The 18,014-nt window shown below is 40.7% G+C and overlaps 1 protein-coding gene across 6 annotated transcripts in view; it reads right to left on the bottom strand.

Moving 5' to 3' along the window:
• Positions 1 to 4,601: 4,601 nt before the first annotated feature.
• Positions 4,602 to 18,014, bottom strand: part of foxn3 (forkhead box N3) — a 474,886-nt gene continuing 461,473 nt past the window's right edge. For all 6 annotated transcript variants that reach the window (XM_043696969.2, XM_043696966.2, XM_043696968.2 and 3 more), the window contains one exon: positions 4,602 to 10,443. In XM_043696969.2, the coding sequence (XP_043552904.1) occupies positions 9,897 to 10,443 (547 nt within the window). In that variant the 3' untranslated portion in view covers positions 4,602 to 9,896. The remainder of the gene's footprint in view (positions 10,444 to 18,014) is intronic.

The raw sequence follows: 18,014 nt of genomic DNA, 5'->3' as shown, positions 1-18,014 counted from the left end.
TACAGGATTTAGGTGAGGCTGCATTTGGAATATTGCATTCAGTTTTTGGTCACCATGCTTTAGGAAAGATGATATTAAACTGGAAAGAGTGCAGAAGAAATTTACAAGGATGTTACCAGGACTCAATGGTCTGAGTTATTGGGAGAGGCTGGACAAGCTAGGACCTCCCTCTTTAGAGCATAGGAAACTGAGGGGGGAACTTATAGAAGTGTATAAGGTCATAAGAAGCATGGATAGGGTGAATGTACTGTCTTTTTCTCAGGATTGGGGAATTAAGGACTAGAGGGCATCAGTTTAAGGTTAGAGGGGAAAGAATAAAATGGAACCTGAAGGGCAACTCTTTTACACAGAGGGTGGTACACCTATGGAATGAGCTGCCAGCCTAAGTGGTTGAGGTGGGTGGGTACATTAACATTTAAAAGGCATTTGAACAAATACATGGATAGTAAAGGCTTAGAAGGATATGGGCCATGTGCAGGGAAATGGGGTTAACATGGATAAACATTTTGGTAGGCATGGACCAGTTCGGGCCAAAGGGTCTGTGTCTCCATGGCTGGAGATCTTTATGACTCTATGCAGGTGAGATTATGCTAAGGTAGCAGATTCCCTGAAGTAGATTGATGGACTATTTGAGTTTAAGATGATAAATTGACAACTTGCATAGATATTTGTGGTGCCGGCCCACAACCTGCCAGATGGGATTTAAGTTTGTGTCGACTGTGTGTTGCTGGAAAAGCATAGGTCAGGCAGCATCTGAGGAGCAAGCAGACCTCACTGTTTCCTAGATGGGATTTAAACTCAAGTACACTTGTTCAGTACCATATCTGACATTTGGTGCCACAAGCTGCGTTAATAGATCATTTAAAGCAAGTGAAATTATATTAAATGATATTTTTTTCAGAAAATTAGATAGTATTACACATCTGATTAGACTTAACTGTTATACAATTGAGGAAAGCAAGATTCAGCAGTTCTAATTTCTTGAAGTGATCACAATTTTCTTCAAGTCTTTGACGAAGACTCGTTGAAATTTTGCAGTGGTTTCTGCTCCAACAAAACCGGAGAGAAAATAAAGCAAAGAACAAATGCATCTTTAAATCAATAATATATTTAATTTGTATTTAATCTAACCAGAATAGAAATTGAAAAGAGAAAAATAGTTGTCATAGAGGTTTACAGCACAGAAACAGGTCCTTTCACCCACCTTGTCATGCTGTCCAGATTTCATAAGTAATCTTATCCCATTTGCCAGGTTTGGTCCATATCCCTCCATACCTATCCCATCCACGTATCTGTCCAAATGTTTCTTAAATGACAAAATTGTACTCGCCTCCATTACTACCTCTGGCAGCCCATTCCAGACACTCACCACACTCTTGTGAAAAAATTGTTGCGCTGGACCCTTTTCCCTCACATTTAAATTATGCCCTCTAGTTTTAGATTCCCTAACCATGAGGAAACGCTGTTGGCTACCTACATTATCTATGCCTCTCACGATTTTATAGACCTCTATAAGGTCACCCCTCAGTCTTTTACACTCTAGGGAAAAAAATCCCAGCCTATCCAGCCTCTCTTTATGACTGAAATCTTCCAGTTCGCTTCCTAGTAAATCTTTTCAGTGCTCTTTCTGTTTTAATAATATCCTTTCTATAATAGTGACCAGAACTGCATGCAGTATTCCAAATGTAGTCTGACCAACGTTGTGTACAACTGCAACAAAACATCCCAACTCCTATACTCAGTGCTCTGACTAATGAAAGCAAGCATGCTAAAAACCTTCTTCACCACTGTCTACCTGTGACACCACTTTCAAAGAACTATCAACCTGCATCCCAGACCTCCGTTTTAAAACAGTCAATGGTAGGCCCTGGGGAATGTTAAAGTCCTGCCCTGGTTTGACCTTACCAAAATGCAACACCTTGAGTTTATCTAAATTAAACTCCATCTGCCATTCTTCAGCCCACTGGCCCAGTTAATCAAGATCTTGGTGCATTCCCAGAAAACCTTCTTCACTGTCCACTATACATCAATCTTAAATAAACCTATTAACTATATTATGAAACAAAGAACTGCAGATGCTGAAGATCTAAAACAAGAACAGGAATTCCTGGTAAAGCTTGTCTGGCAGTTTCAGTGGAAACAGAAAACAGAGCCAGTGTTTGGAGTCCGGTGACTTCATCAGAACTGACAGTAGTGAGGAAAAGGTGGTATGTATTCGCGAGTTTTGAGAAGATTTGTAGCCCAGGTTGAGGTTCTGGATGTAGGTTTGCTTGTGAGCTGAAAGGTTCGTTTTCTGATGTTTTGTCACCATACTAAGTACCACCAAGAACAGGAAGTGACATCACTACAGGAAATGACATTAACCACCCAAGGAAACCTCGACACATAAATAGAAAGCGGGCCATGCCACCAATGCTTCATCCGGAGGCTCACTGATGATGTTACCTAGTATGGTGATGAAACATCTGAAAACGAACCTTCCAGCTCAGTGAGCAAACCTACATGCAGTGGTATTTATTCTCATGACATTGGGTGGGAATGATGGTGGTGATGAGAAGGAATGAGCAGATGGGTAGAAATGGAACCCAGAAAGAGAAGACCTAAGTTAGGCAAAGGGATAGTCAGCCAGAATAGAAGAAAAACTGATCATGTGGACACAATGAGTCTGTGAGAATGGTTCTGAAAGCAGGCCATGTTGTGACAGCGACTTGTTTTGGAGTGGGAAGCAACTGGAAACTCGGGGCTGTTTCTATGGACAGAATGGAAGTGTTCTGCAAAGCAGTCACCCAGTCTGTGTTTTGTATCCCCAGTGTACATGAGACCATATGAATAAGCAGCAAATGCAGTAGACTAAATTAAGTGAAGTGCAAGTAAATCACTGCTTTGTGTAGATGATGTGTCTGGATCCTTGGATAGTGAGGAAGGAAGTAAATTGACAGGTGTTACATTTTTTGTGACTGCAAAGGAATGAATGATCTTATTGTGACATATCTAGGAAGATAGTGAAAAGTGTTTTGTTGCCACAATCCAGCACTATTTTGAGTACAAGAACAATAAAAACGTACTCAGAGTTCAACTTCTGTTCAAATTGGTTCTCCAGGGTTTCTGCAAGGTGGACCTCAAGAAGCCTGAGTCAAAAAGTGTGGTGCTAGAAAAGCACAGCAAGTCAGGCAGCGTCCGAGGAGCAGAGAGTTGACGTTTCAGGCATAAGCCCTTCATCAGGAATTTTTGAAGGGCTTATGCCCAAAACATCAACTCTCCTGCTCTTCAGATGCTGCTGACCAGCTACGCTTTTCCAGTGTCACATGTTTTGACTCTGATCTCCAGCATCTGTAGTCCTCACTTTCTCCTCAAGCCGCCTCCAATCTGGGTATAATAACAACAATGCTTATGTCCCAGAAGACCCCAAAGTTTGCTGCTTCCGCTACCTCACCAACACCACCAAGAGTCCCCACTCTGGGCCTACCACAGCTAGGAGTCCCCACTCCAGGCACCACCACCAGGAGTCCAGGCTCTGAGTTTACCATTGCCAGGAGTTCCCGCTGCGCATCGCTGCTATCACAAGGAATCTCAATCCACACTGCCAACATCACTCTAGCCTCGAACGTGAAAGAAAGAAAAAAGACGAAAGAGAGCGAAAAGGATGCTGCTGCCCTGGAGCCCAAACACTACCTACTGTGCCACACCACCACATTAAAGGGGAAGATGTCTGAGGCTGTGGGGGCAGTTTGGGTGTTGGAGGAGTGTGTTCAAGTCCCTGCAAAAGCTACAAGGGAAGCGAGTATGTATCTGGTGGTGGCATCCCACGAGAGGTAGTGGAAATGGTGGCTGATGTTTTAGGTAGGATGGAAATGGAGGATCAGGGGAACCCTATTGTCTTGTTGGAGGAAAGAGAAGGGGTGGGACATATGGTGGACACCACGAAGGGCATGTCGATCATGGTGACAAGGAATCCTTGGTCGAGGAAAACGGCAAACATTTCTGAGGCCCATTCCTGCAGAAGGTGGCATCATCAGAACAGATGCAACACAGACACTGGGAACTATCCAGTTGTTTAATGTGTGTAAAAAGTACATTGTAGGTTTATTAGTAATATGATGCTATCCCACCTTCTTTGAGTCCATGTAGTTTACGTTTAGCATTTAACATTTTTGAAACTTCATCTATTTCAATATTACCAACCAACTTTAAACTGGCTTATTGAAGTACATTCTTCTTCATCCATCCAATTGAATTTAGTTTGGCAATATATTATGTCAACCAGATATGCAATCACAGACATTTTTAATCAACCTGTCCAGGAGATGTTCATGACACACCTTTGGAGCAGATGGGACATCGATGTGGGCCTCCTGGCTCAGAGGTAAGGGGACACTATCACTGGGCCTCTACATCTGCAATCATGTTCAGCTCTCCCTCATTCAAAACTGCAAGGTGCCCTTTCAGCCAGTTTCAGGATTCCAACCTTGTATCAGGCCACATATGAAACATATCTGGCATTTGGCCTTGTTAAAGCAACCATTTATTATTTGCAAAACCAATTCTAAGAGCATCACTATTGAATTAATTGGGAATACTGGACAACATAATTCAAGACAACATTTTTTTCAATTAATGCAACTTGTAATTTTTTTATTGCAACTGGAAGACAATACATCACAGAAACTTTATGGTAGGTTCAAGAAAGTCTTTTCTCATATATGGACAAATGATATTTACAATTGATTTTTTTTTGTCTTTGGCAAAATGATTAAACATTAAGGAAATGTAGAATGCAAGTATGCCTCTGTGTTGACTTTGTCATATTTCTCCAAGGTTGGTTGATTGCCCGTGCCTTCTGACTGCTCACATTGTGAAAAGAAAACTATTTTAAAAATTCAACATACTTCTTGAAAACAAGAAAATGGCAGTTAATAAATCATTAAATACCAAAGTAAACAAACTTGGCCTCTCATGTAACTATTAAAGTAGACTCCTTGCCTTTGATATAGCGCTCGACAATCTTTGAAGTTATGCTTCACAAAGTTGCTATAGTCACAAATACCTTGATGTGATAGTTTGGTACCACTAAATTACACCTTGCCCATTCTGTACACTAGTTTCCTTTTTGATATTGTTATTTGACAATTTCCAATATTGTTTAATGCAAAGTCATTGCTGCAGGTTTAAACTTTCAGCAATTAGACCCAAATTCATCTCCCCAGTGATAGTAATGTAATCACAGAACCATGTTGCAGTGTTGTATTATTAATCTAATAGTTTAAATGCTGAATTTCAGGAATCTAGTACATAAATTAGAAACTGCATTGAAAGAAAGGAAGGTAGAATATATGGAATGCCAAGGATAACTTCACTGAAAGCATGTGCAACAAAAAGGCAATCTATATTTTTTTGAGGAAGGGTCCAAAACATTAATTCTGATTTCTCTCCACAGATGCTACAAGACCTTCTGAGTTTTTCCAGCAATTTCTGCTTTTGTTTCTGATTTCCAGCATCTGCAGGTTTTTTTTCAGTTTTTAATCTACTTTTTTTTTTAAACGTTCTATTGGATATCTTCCTCAGATTAACAAAATCACTGGAAGGAGGGCTTAGTCCTTTTTCACAAAAAGCAGAAACCAGCACTAATTTCCCAAACTGCTCAAGAGTTTGACAGTTACTCCATGGTATTACCCTGTAATTATCAAACAGATGTCTGAGGATAGCCTATATGGGAGTAATTAGCCACACAAAAGTGCCTCATCAAGGTTAACCACTTCAATTAGCTGACAGAAAGCTCCACTCTATTATTGAATGCACTCTTACTCCACATTGGGGCATGGAGTTTTAGTTCAATTAGACATTAAAAACGTTTTGAAGTTTTTTTGATGTCCAGAATGAGAATATGAACAGTAATTCCAATATGATGGAAATCTCTTTCCTTCCTCAATTTATGCAGGATAAGGAAGTTAGGTGAAAACTGCATTGTTAAAACTATGCTATGCAGAGGTTAAGTTTGCTGCTGCTGGCAAAGACTTTGGAAAGGGATCTCCTCATGTCAGCGGCAGAGATTCTTGATTTTTTCCAACCAGTAACAAGATTTGGAGTGGGCAAATAAAAGCAAAATACTGCCAATGTTGGAAATCTAAAACAAATGGAGAATTCTGGAGAAACTCAGCAGGTTTGGCAGCATCTGTGGTAAGAGACAAGAGTTAATGTTTTGAGCCCACTGGACTTGAGAAATGTTAACACTCTGTCTCTCTCCACAGATGCTGTCAGACCTGTTGAGTTTCTCCAATATTCTTTTTTTAAAAAACAATTCATTGGTAGCAATTGGATAAGTATCAGATAGAGGGTCCATCTTCTAAAATTGGGGTTCTTTGCTTATTTCATTAGCCTTGTTTGTGACTACAAAATCAACTCCTTAAATGGTTGATCACGTCTGACGCCGGTAAGAGTTTGTTCATTTTGATGAAACATGTGGCTTCTCAAAGGAAACTGTGAACACCTTAATGGTTGACATTATTGAAACAAGCTGCTAGCCCATCCAAATCAAAGGTTTCAAAGCACATTTAAAAGACGTGTTCTGATTTGATAGCGGGACTCAAGAACAACTCAACCATGATCAGTGTTGTTAAAAGACAGAAAGGAGGTATGGTTTAGTCAAAACCTGGAACATTTTGGTGATGCTATTCCTTTAGTATCACACTTGAAATGTCACTGCGGTTTCCCATTTCAAATGTTGAGTAATCTATGTAACTTCAACCTTTATCTGTTTGAACTGCTTGCTTTCGTGACTTTGCAGTAATGCCTGCTTCTGTTACCAACTGTTATCAACTGGTGTGTACCAAAGCACAGAACCCCTGATAAGTATTGACTACTCACTAGTTTAGCTCTTCCCATGTCGCTTCACTGCTCTCATGGATTTCACCGGACTGTGGATGGGGAGGGATGCATTAACGAGGGATGGTATTTTTATTTCTCATCATAATTCCAGTTTATTTTAAATTAATCGTCTTTCCCCAATTTCTGCTTCAGAGTCTAACTCAGCAGAAACAAATGATCGTTTACGCATTTCAATTTGAAGCAGTACTTAAGATAGATAGGAAGGACCCTGGTATACGGTCAAGTGCAAACTTCAAATCTGAGCAGGAAGATGATTTTGAAATTTCAAAAATTCATTTCAGATTTTTTTCACCATCTTACTTTGGGATAAATTCTGCTTTTTGTATTTAGGAAGCTAGCATCCTGATGCTTTCCAGTTCTATGGCTTTCATTATCCCATAGGATAAGCGAACTAACCAAAGAAGAACTTGTAGCTTTTGCTTGGATGTTTTTGGTCACGAGTGGTTTATTTCAAAATATCACTATGGAGGTTAAAGCTTTAGTTACCACTTTCATCTCCTAATTTCAAGTCTTTCACCTTGTCATTGCAGATTTCTGCCTGCCATGGAATATTAATGCACATGATTTCTAAAGCCTTCAGAGTAAAGATTTGCGCATATAATCTATTATTGTAGTAGTTTAAAAAGGCAGCTTCCCCTTTACCAATGTTAATAAACCAATTTTTAAAAAAAATTAAAACTTCGAACTATTTTTACTCAACACCCTGGTCACAAAGCATTCACTATTATATAAACATAGCCCAAGATAGGTTTTGCAGAATGCACTTGCACTGTTCTCCTTTGTATGTCTGTGAAGAATTACAAGAGAAAGTTCTGATTGGACTCTTTCCATAATGGCTATTATTTAACTCAGCATTTTCAGGTAGAGTCACAATCTATCGGTAATTTTAAACTGAGATACATTGGCCAAAAATTAAAATGATTGGATTTGATCGCCTGGTTAAAGGTTTTCAGAAGGAAAATGTCGAGCAGTGAGTGTGAATGAACACCTTTATTTTTAATCAAGGCAGGCTAATCTGAGAAAATGCCAGGCTTCCTAATTTCTGAGACAAATTACAGAAAGATTTGGTGTGTTACTCAATAACCAATGCAATTTGTTAATCACGTTGGCTGCACACAATTTCTTTCTTGATCTCCAACATAAAGTTTCAATTAAATAAAAATTATGAATCCAACAATTGCCAAAATAACACAAAATTAATCAGTTGCTCTTATGGTTCCTGTTTTATCAAATTCTTTTTTTGAAAAAAAATGCTGACAAAACAGTTGTATAAACAAAAAAGGTGGTGTTTACCTTTCTTCTGACCATTATAATGAGCAGCACTGCTAAGTGCTGTTTTGTGACATATTGCCAATATATGATATTGATATTCAATACATCACTCTACCCCAAATATTTAACAGAAAAATTTGAGGAGATTAGATAAATCATGCACACTCACTACTGACTAGGTGAGAACAGAGACTTATTTTCCTCCCCACCCCCATATCCCATCCCTCCCAATCCCTTCCCACTCTATACTGGGGGACACACTTATATGTTACCTGTCACTGTTCTGTTTATCTTACAAGCCTCTAGTGGGGCTTGAATATGCAGACAAGGCAGTATACTCAACCATCCAAGCCCTACCAGAAATGTGAAGTCTTCATATTGCAGAGTAAGTTCCCCAACAGTCAGTTTTTTTTTCCCTGAAAAAAAGGTTAAACCTCATCACCTGCTTCAAAAAAAAAACTAGGCCTAAGGGCTTAAAAATTAGAGGCATAGCCTTTTCTCTATTTTCTATATTTATATGAAAATAATTCATGCTCATGCTAAATACATTATTTACCTTACATGAACTTTTTTTCGTCTTTGAATAAAAAGCAAAGTTTTTGTTCAAAGAACCCATGCAACATGGATTGAATAATCCTGCTGGCTACGTAGGTTATATTCCAAAATCAATGGTCTTTTATCATACACATATCCTGACTGAGAGAGATGCTTACTCCAGTTCCAGGGCAGTGGAGGAGCTCACTGATATCACTGTTCAGCAATTCTGTTTCAGAATAATACTAATGGCAGGCTTTAGAGCTTTTTTTCTCTTTTTATCGTTTTGCTGTCTTCGTCATCATAGCCAGATCAAAATGTTTCGATCTGTCAGGATGAATCAGTATCACTATCATATTATCGCTTGATTATGAATTTCTTTGCAAGACTTGATTGCTTTTACGTCACTCAGGCAGTTTCAAATGCTGTGTGTTTTCTTTCTCTTTGCACGCAGTGCCATCCATCAGGCATATGGCTTTGAACATGTGTGTGCGCATTTGGGGTTTAAGATGACAAATTTGTGGAACTGACCAATGGCAGCATTACTTTTTAAAACTTTAAATAGACAGTTCTTCCCTGTTTTGATTTGCCTAATAATGATGGCCATCATCTGCTCTCCTGTTAAAAGACCCAGATCTCTGGTACTTAAGTGCAGTTGCCTCCAATGAATCCATCACAGTCCTTAGCAGCACATTAATTTTCTTCTTTTTGTCCAGATACCACAGGTGGCTCTTGGTCATTGTGCTGTTCAGGCTGGCTGTCATTTTGTATGGCTGGATATGAACAGTCCATCACCAACCCATCCTTTCACATTACAACAATGCGGGATTCGAAATGCAAACTCAACATGTGTCAGTGTAATGCATCCTGCATGCACCTGTATTGTCAGGTTGAAAGAATGAACAGAGAGGTGGGGGAGGGGGAGGGGAAGAGAAAGAGGAGGAGAGAGAAAAGGTGCAGTGATTTTGGCTTTGTTGTCAGTCAATGAAAAGCTTTTGCAAATTAGCTGAGTGTCAGTAAAAGTTTTGCTATGGCTTCAATCTCCTTAAACAAAAATTATTTTTTATATATTTAAAAAAACTCAAGGGGGCTTAAAATAGGAAAACAAAGTGATTGCTGATATTGCCACAAATCATTATAATTCACCTGACGTGCTGAAAGAAAATAAATTTCTGCCAACAATCTTAAAGAGGCTGTGCATTATTGTCTTAATTTTTTGCCGAATGTTGTTGCTCTTTCTGCCCTTTTGAAGTGCGGTTTGTGATGTTATCCAAACAGGAGCGAATCCCTGCCAAGTGCAGGAGTGAACCTGCTGCCTCTTTCATTTCCTCATCATCACTTTCTGGTGGTTTTTCTGTGCGCCTCTTTTTAAGTGGTAGTGTCTCAGTTGCATTTTTTTTTGCTTTTGTCATGTGCTGCCGTTTTGTGTGCTGGGATAAGTACCCACTGTCTGCTAAGGAATCCTTGCTTTCCTTTTTGTTTTTTCTCTCTTCATCTTCTGTCTCGCTGTAACTCTCATGGCAGTGGTAACTCCCTTCACTGGCCTCACTCCCATCGTGGCTAACCTTCGTGGCAAACTCGTAGTGGTCATCGGCAGAGGAAGAAGATGTAGAGTCGCTGGTGGGGGATGTACTCCTGTGATTGGAAGATTTTGCGACACTGTAGTTGTGATCTTCTTTAGGGTCGCTGCTGACAACAGGGGAGCCACAGGACTGTTCGCTATCATTCCGCATCCGACAGTTTGCAATTCCATTCCTGAAAAGGAAAAGAAACTGTAGGTCAGTTTATTAAATCAACATGCCCTACTCTGTTCAATAATGGTACCCTGTGCCAAAACGCAGTTTACAAAGGAATGTATCCATTAGAACTCTAACATGCTTTTTCTACAGCGCATGCTTCTGAAACCTTCAAGTATGAAACTTGCAGGTTTCTGATCATTCTTTTGCATCCTTTAGAAAAATATTATTCAAGCAACTTGATTTACAGCAAATTTATTTGAACATGTTTTGACACCAAAACAAATATCATTTGTATACTAATGAACTTGGTACTGAAGATGCCGTCTCAATGACGACACACAACTTTTGGGTCTCTAGTTCAGATGTTTTGCTTTGCCTCAGCCACATCTGTCTGATTATAGTAAAAGGTAGACCCCACATCTGACAGACCTATCCCTATGTTTTTTTTCCCCTGCTAGGTAAGATAATGCATGAGATGTCACAAAACTGGTGCCTTTTTCCCTAAAAGCTATTGCTTTTCTCAAGGATATTGTGTCCTTGATTTTTTTCAGAGGGATCATAAACAGCTCCCGGCTCCGAGGTGACTGGGTCCACTACTTTTCATCATTTATATAAATGATTTGGATGTGAACATAAGAGGTACACAGTTAGTAAGTTTGCTGATGACACCAAAATTGGAGGTGTAGTGGACAGCGAAGGATTACAACAGGGTCTTGATCAGATGGGCCAATGGGCTGAGGAGTGGCAGATGGAGGTTAATTGAGATAAACGCGAGGTGCTGCATTTTGGAAAAGCAGATCTCAGCAGGACTTATACACTTAATGGTAAGGTCCTAGGGAGTGTTGCTGAACAAAGAGACCTTGGAGTGCAGGTTCATAGCTCCTTGAAAGTGGAGTCGCAGGTAGATAGGATAGTGAAGGCGGCATTTGGTATGCTTTCCTTTATTGGTCAGAGTATTGAGTACAGGAGTTGGGAGGTCATGTTGCAGCTGTACAGGATATTGGTTAGGCCACTGTTGGAATATTGCGTGCAATTCTGGTCTCCTTCCTATCAGAAAGATGTTGTGAAACTTAAAAGGGTTCAGAAAAGATTTATGAGGAGGTTGGAGGATTTGAACTAGAAGGAGAGGTTGAATAGGCTAGGGCTGCTTTCCCTGGAGAATCGGAAGCTGAGGGGTGGCCTTATAGAGGTTTATAAAATTATGAGGGGCTTGGATAGGATAAATTGACAAAGTCTTTTCCCTGCAGGGGAGGGGTACAGAACTAGAGGGCATAGGTTTAGGGTGAGGGGGTAAAGATATAAAAGAGATCTAAGGGGCAATGTTTTCACTCAGAGGTTGTATGGAATGAGCTGCCAGAGGGAGTGGCGGAGGCAAGTACAATTGCAATATTTAAAAGGCACCTGGATGGGTATATGAATAGGAAGGGTTTGAAGGGATATGGGCGGGGTGCTGGCAGGTGGGACTAGATTGGGTTGGGATATCTGGTCGGCATGGACGAGTTGGACCGAAGGGTCTGTTTCCGGTCTGTATATCTCTATGACTGTATGACTAGTTCGGTACAGAGATGAAGAGGATTTTGAGAGACCTTTTGTTTATATGTAAACAGATGAGACTTCAGGCCAAAGTGGTCATGTTTTAGAAGTGGTTTCTATAATGAAAGGGGAGTGGTAGATTTTCTAGCTGAGTAGTTCAGTCCAGAACTAGTTAGGAGTTCAGCTGTGTGGAAACAGGTTCTTTCTCTCTCACTGCCCTTCTAAATTCAACCTGTAAGCATTTTTCCATTTTTTACTGTTTTTTAACGAGATTTGCTTATTGGGACTCCTGTGTATATTCGCAACAACATAATTAAGTCTAGTTTGGACAGACTGAGCTCTGTAGGGGTTCTTTATTCTGTCCTGTGTGTTTCACTGTGTAATTTTGTGAATAAATTTCTGTCTGTTTTAAAACCTGGTAGTCAACCTAGCTAATTTACTCCAGGTAGTTATCACAGTACACTTACTGTAACAAATTGCAAATTTATGGTCTGGGTTGCCTGCTCAAGAATGTTTTGAGTGGTCTAGCCTCGTCCATAACACAGGGAAAAAGGTTACGCTATTAGGGTTAGATATGGGAGGTTTCTATAAAGGTCAAAACATAGAACAGTACAGTCTGAGGACAGGCCCTTTAGCCTACCATGATACTATTCTAAACTAATTTCCCATTTGCCAGGTCCTCTCTATTCTCTGCCAAATCATGTGTCCATCTAAATTCCTCTTAAACTTTGCTATCTTTGCCAACTTCGCAGAGAGGCAATGGCCTAGGGTCGTATTATCACTAACTATTTATTCAGAGACCCAGGCAATGTTCTGGGGACCTGGGTTCGAATCCTGCCACAGCAGATGGTGGAATTTGAATAAATACCTGGAATTAAACAGTCTAATGGTGACCATGAATCCATTGTCAATTGTCAGAAAAAACATCTGGTTCACTAACGTTCTTTAGGGCAGGAAAAAGCCATCCTTACTGCTCTGGCCTGCGGTGGCTCCAGACTCTCAGCAATGTGGCTGACATTTAACTGCCCTCTGGGCAATTAGTGACAGGAAACAAATGTTGGCCCAGCCAGTGATGCCTACATCTCATGAATTTTGTTTTAAAAAGCTTCTTGAATTGTAGCACTCCATTTGGTACTTCTATTCATCTGAGCAGTTGAATGTTTTCCCAGGTTAACTGTCCAGTATGAGTCTGTGAAACTTCGATTATTTTAAGCTTTGCTAGTGAATCCACTTCTATGCTGTAAGTCATTGGAAGCAAAATTAATTAGGAACTCATCTACATAAATATAAATGCAATGATATAATGCCTTTAAGAAAGTAAAATTTCCCAACAGACCAGCAAAATAGAAGGAGAGATTAATGAGTATGTAAGAAGATACAATGTCTTTATACAAGTATTCATCACTTTAAAAAGCGTGGTATGTTTTACAGTTATTCCCATTATGCAACAAGTTAATATCACTAATTATATATTGTAGCCTACTCATTTAAGTACAGAAAACTGCCATGATAAAATATGAAAAGGAGGTTAAAATTGCACCTTGCATCAAACTAATACTTCAGCAAATGCTATTTGATTGTTTTGCTATGTTGGGTTAAAGATTTGCATGAAAAGAGTTGTCATAGAGTCAGAGATGTACAGCATGGAAACAGACCCTTCGGTCCAACTCGTCCATGCAGACCAGATATCCCAACATAATCTAGTGCCACCTACCAGCACCCGGCCCATATCCCTCCAAACCCTTCCTATTCATATACCCATCCAAATGCCTCTTAAATGTTGCAATTGTACCAGTCTCCACCACTTCCTCTGGCAGCTCATTCCATACACGTACCACCCTCTGCGTGAAAACGTTGCCCCTTAGGTCTTTTTTGTATCTTTCCCCCCTCACCCTAAACCTATGCCCTCTAGTTCTGGACTCCTCCACCCCAGGTAAAAACCATGACGCAGATGCTGGAAACCAGATTCTGGATTAGAGTGGTGCTGGAAAAGCACAGCAGTTCAGGCAGCATCCGAGGAGCAGGAAAATCGACGTTTCAGGCAAAAGCCCTTCATCAGGAATAGAGGCAGAGTGCCTGCAGGGTGGAGAGATAAATGAGAGGAGGGTGGGGTTGGGGAGAAAGTAGCATAGAGTACAATAGGTGAATGGGGGTGGGGATGAAGGTGATCGGTCAGAGAGGAGGGTGGAGTGGATAGGTGGAAAGGAAGATAGGCAGGTAGGACAAGTCATGGGGACATGCCTATCTTCCTTTCCACCCATCCACTCCACCCTCCTTCTCTGACCGATCACCTTCATCCCCACCCCCATTCACTCATTGTACTCTTTGCTACCGTCCCCCACCCTCCTCTCTGACCTATCACCTCCATCCCCACTCCCATTCACCTATTGTACTCTATGCTACTTTCTCCCCACCCTCCTCTCATTTCTCTCTCCATCCAGAAGGTACTCTGCCTCTATTCCTGATGAAAGGCTTTTGCCCGAAACGTCGATTTTCCTGCTCCTCGGATGCTGCCTGAACTGCTGCGCTTTTCCAGCACCACACTAATCCAGAATCCTCCACCCCAGGGAAAAGACTTTGTCTATTTACCCTATCCATGCCCCTCATAATTTTATAAACCTCTATAAAGCCAGCCCTCAGCCTCTGACGCTCCAGAGAAAACAGCATCAATCTATTCAACCTCTCCCTATAGCTCAAATCCTCCAACCTTGGCAACATCCTTGTAAATCTTTTCTGAACCCTTTCAAGTTTCACAACATCTTTCCGATAGGAAGGAGACCAGAATTGCACGCAATATTCCAACAGTGGCCTAACCAATATCCTGTATAGCCTCAATATGACCTCCCAACTCCTGTACTCAATACTCTGACCAATAAGAAAAGCATACCAAATGCCGCCTTCACTATCCTATCTACCTGCGACTCCACTTTCAAGGAGCTATGAACCTGCACTCCAAGGTCTCTCTGTTCAGCAACACTCCCTAGGACCTTACCATTAAGTGTATAAGTCCTGCTGAGATCTGCTTTCCCAGAGTGCAGCACTTCACATTTATCTAAATTAACCTCCATCTGCTACTCCTCCGTCCACTGGCCCATCTGATCAAGATCCTGTTGTAATCGGAGGTAAAGTTCTTCGCTGTCCACTACACCTCCAATTTTGGTGTTATCTGCAAACTTACTAACTGTACCTCTTATGCTCTCAACCAAATCATTTATATAAATGATGAAAAGCAGTGGACCCAGCACCGATCCTTGTGGCACTCCACTGATGACAGGCCTCTAGTCTGAAAAACAACCCTCCACCACCACCCTCTGTCTTCTACCTTTGAACCAGTTCTGTACCCAAACGTTGAGTTCTCCCTGTATTCCATGAGATCTAACCTTGCTAACCAGTCTCCCATGGGGAACCTTGTCGAATGCCTTACTGAAGTCCACATAGATCACACCGACCACTCGGCCCTCATCAATCCTCTGTTACTTCTTCAAAAAACTCAATCAAGTTTGTGAGACATGACTTCCAACGCATAAAGCCAAGTTGACTATCCCTAATCAGTCCTTGCCTTTCCAAATACATGTACATCCTGTCCCTCAGGATTCCCCCCAACAACTTGCTGACCACCAATGTCAGGGTCACTGGTCTATAGTTCCCTGGCTTGTCTCTACCACTTTCCTTAAACAGTGGCACCACGTTAGCCAACCTCCAGCCTTCTGGCACCTCACCTGTGACTGTCGATGGTATAAATATCTCAGCAAGAGTAATATCTCAGTAATCACTTCTCCAGCTTCCCATAGAGTTCTAGGATACACCTGATCAGGTCCTAGGGATTTATTCACTTTTATGCATTTCAAGACATCCAGCACTTCCTCCTCTGTAATGTGGACATTTTTCAAGATAGCACCATCTATTTCCCTCCATTCTATATCTTCCATGTCCTTTTCCACAGTAAATACCGATGCAAAATACAACCCATGGATAAAACCAACATCGTCTACAAAATTCCATGCAAGGACTGCCACAAATACTACATAGAGCAAATAGGAAGAAAGTTAGCCACCAGGATACACGAATACCAGCTAGCCAAAAAAAGACACAACCCCTCTCTCCCTCGTAGCCCTACACACGGAAGGAAAAAAACACCATTTTGACTGGAACAACACATCTATCCTGGGACAGGCTGAGCAAAGACATGCCAGAGAATTCCTAGAGGCCTGGCAACTCCAACAACAACGCCATAAACAAACACATAGATCTAGATGCCATCTATCAACCCCTCAGAAAACGAACAGGAATTGACATCACCACAAACCCCAGGAACCCCATCCAGGAGAAAGATATAAATAGAAAGCAGGAGACAACAGCTTCGCTTCACTTGGAGGTCGCCACTGATGATGTTACCTAGCCAGGTAATGAAACGTCTGGATATCAAACCTACAGCTCAGCGAGCAAACCTACACCCTAAACTCATTTAGTATCTCCCTCATCTCCTGTGGCTCCACACAAATGCAGCCTTGCTGATCTCTGAGAGGCCCTATTCTCTCCCTCGTTGCCCTTTTGTGCTTAATGTACTTGTAAAAATCCTTTGGATTCTCCTTAACTCTATTTGCCAAAGCCAACTCATATCCCCTTTTTGTCCTCCTGATTTCCCTCTTAAGTATACTCCTCCTGCCTTTATACTCTTCTAAGGATTCACTCGATCTCTCTTGTCTATATCTGACATATGCTTCTTTCTTTTTCTTAACCAAACCCTCAATTTCTTTAGTCATCCAGCATTCCCTATACCTATCAGCCTTTCCTTTCACCCGAACAGGAATATATTTTCTCTGGACTCTCGTTATCTCATTTCTGAAGGCTTCCCATTTTCCAGCCATCCCTTTACCTGCAAACATCTGCGCCCAATCAGCTTTTGAAAGTTCTTGCCTAATACAGTGCAATCTGCTGAGGATAGTGTAATAAATCAAGAAGGGAAGTTCCACATCAGAGGTTGGTGTACAGCTAAATTATCGAGGGTGTGAAATAAATTGCAGAGGGAGCACATATTAAAAATTATTAGCCTCATAACTAAACTAAACTTATTTCCATATTTAACATCTGATTCAAGTTGCAGTTAAGCATTACAGACTTGCTGCAATTTATTGCTTCAGAAATTCTCACAATGGATCGAAAAACTGGAAACCAACCAATACCATGAGGATACAAATACATCTGCTGTCTCTGGAAGGGATTACAATACCTTACAAAAATAGCCATACTAAATCTTTTTAAGTAACTGGAATGAACTGGCATATTGTGCAAGCTCTGAGCACAGACTAAGGGGTGTCAAGAGATTGTAGAAAATGCAAAGGACATTTAAGAAAATGGAACAAGAACACAGGGAATCAGTTATATTGGAGGATAAGAGAATTTGGCCTTGTTTTTCTTACAGTGGAAAATGTTAAAGAGAGATTTTAATGGGGGGAGGAGGGGGCTCAAAATCTTGAAAGGTTTGTAACAGAGTGAGTAAGAGAAACAGTTTTCATTGGCAGAAGGGTCAGTGACCAGAGGAAACAGATTTAAGGTAATTGGCAGAAGAATCAAGGTGAGACAAGGAACATTTTATTTCTGTAACAAATTATAACTACTGGCTGGAAGAAGCAAAAGTGAAGTGGAAAAGTACTTAAAAGGGAAAATTCTGCAAAGTTGTGGGAAATTAGAATTAGAGCAGAATAGAGTAATTGCATAACTCTTTCAAAGAATCAGGGCAGGAAGCCAAATGGCTTTGCATCAGCCAATATTGCAATGCTAATTCAGCAAACAAAGGCTATACTAGGTTTTGATAAAGTAATCTTGAAAAAAATAGAACATGGGGTAATCACTTGTTTACTTATTCGGAATTTTGCACTGAGTTTAATTCTTGAGGCTGGTTCGATTTATTTCTGTACCAATAGAAATATAAAATAGCAACATACAATAATTATAAAGCCCAGGCTGGTAAAAGCAGGAAAATCCCAAGATACTCTGCAAGTACATCAATGGAAAGAGGACAACCATAGAAAGAGTAGGGCCCAAGGGGGCATT

This window comes from Chiloscyllium plagiosum, unplaced genomic scaffold (genome assembly GCF_037043375.1).
Source record: "Chiloscyllium plagiosum isolate Xiang-an unplaced genomic scaffold, Cpla_swu_hap1 HiC_scaffold_8, whole genome shotgun sequence".
Classification (NCBI taxonomy): Eukaryota; Metazoa; Chordata; class Chondrichthyes; order Orectolobiformes; family Hemiscylliidae; genus Chiloscyllium; species Chiloscyllium plagiosum.
This window is presented reverse-complemented; position numbering and strand designations above follow the sequence as displayed.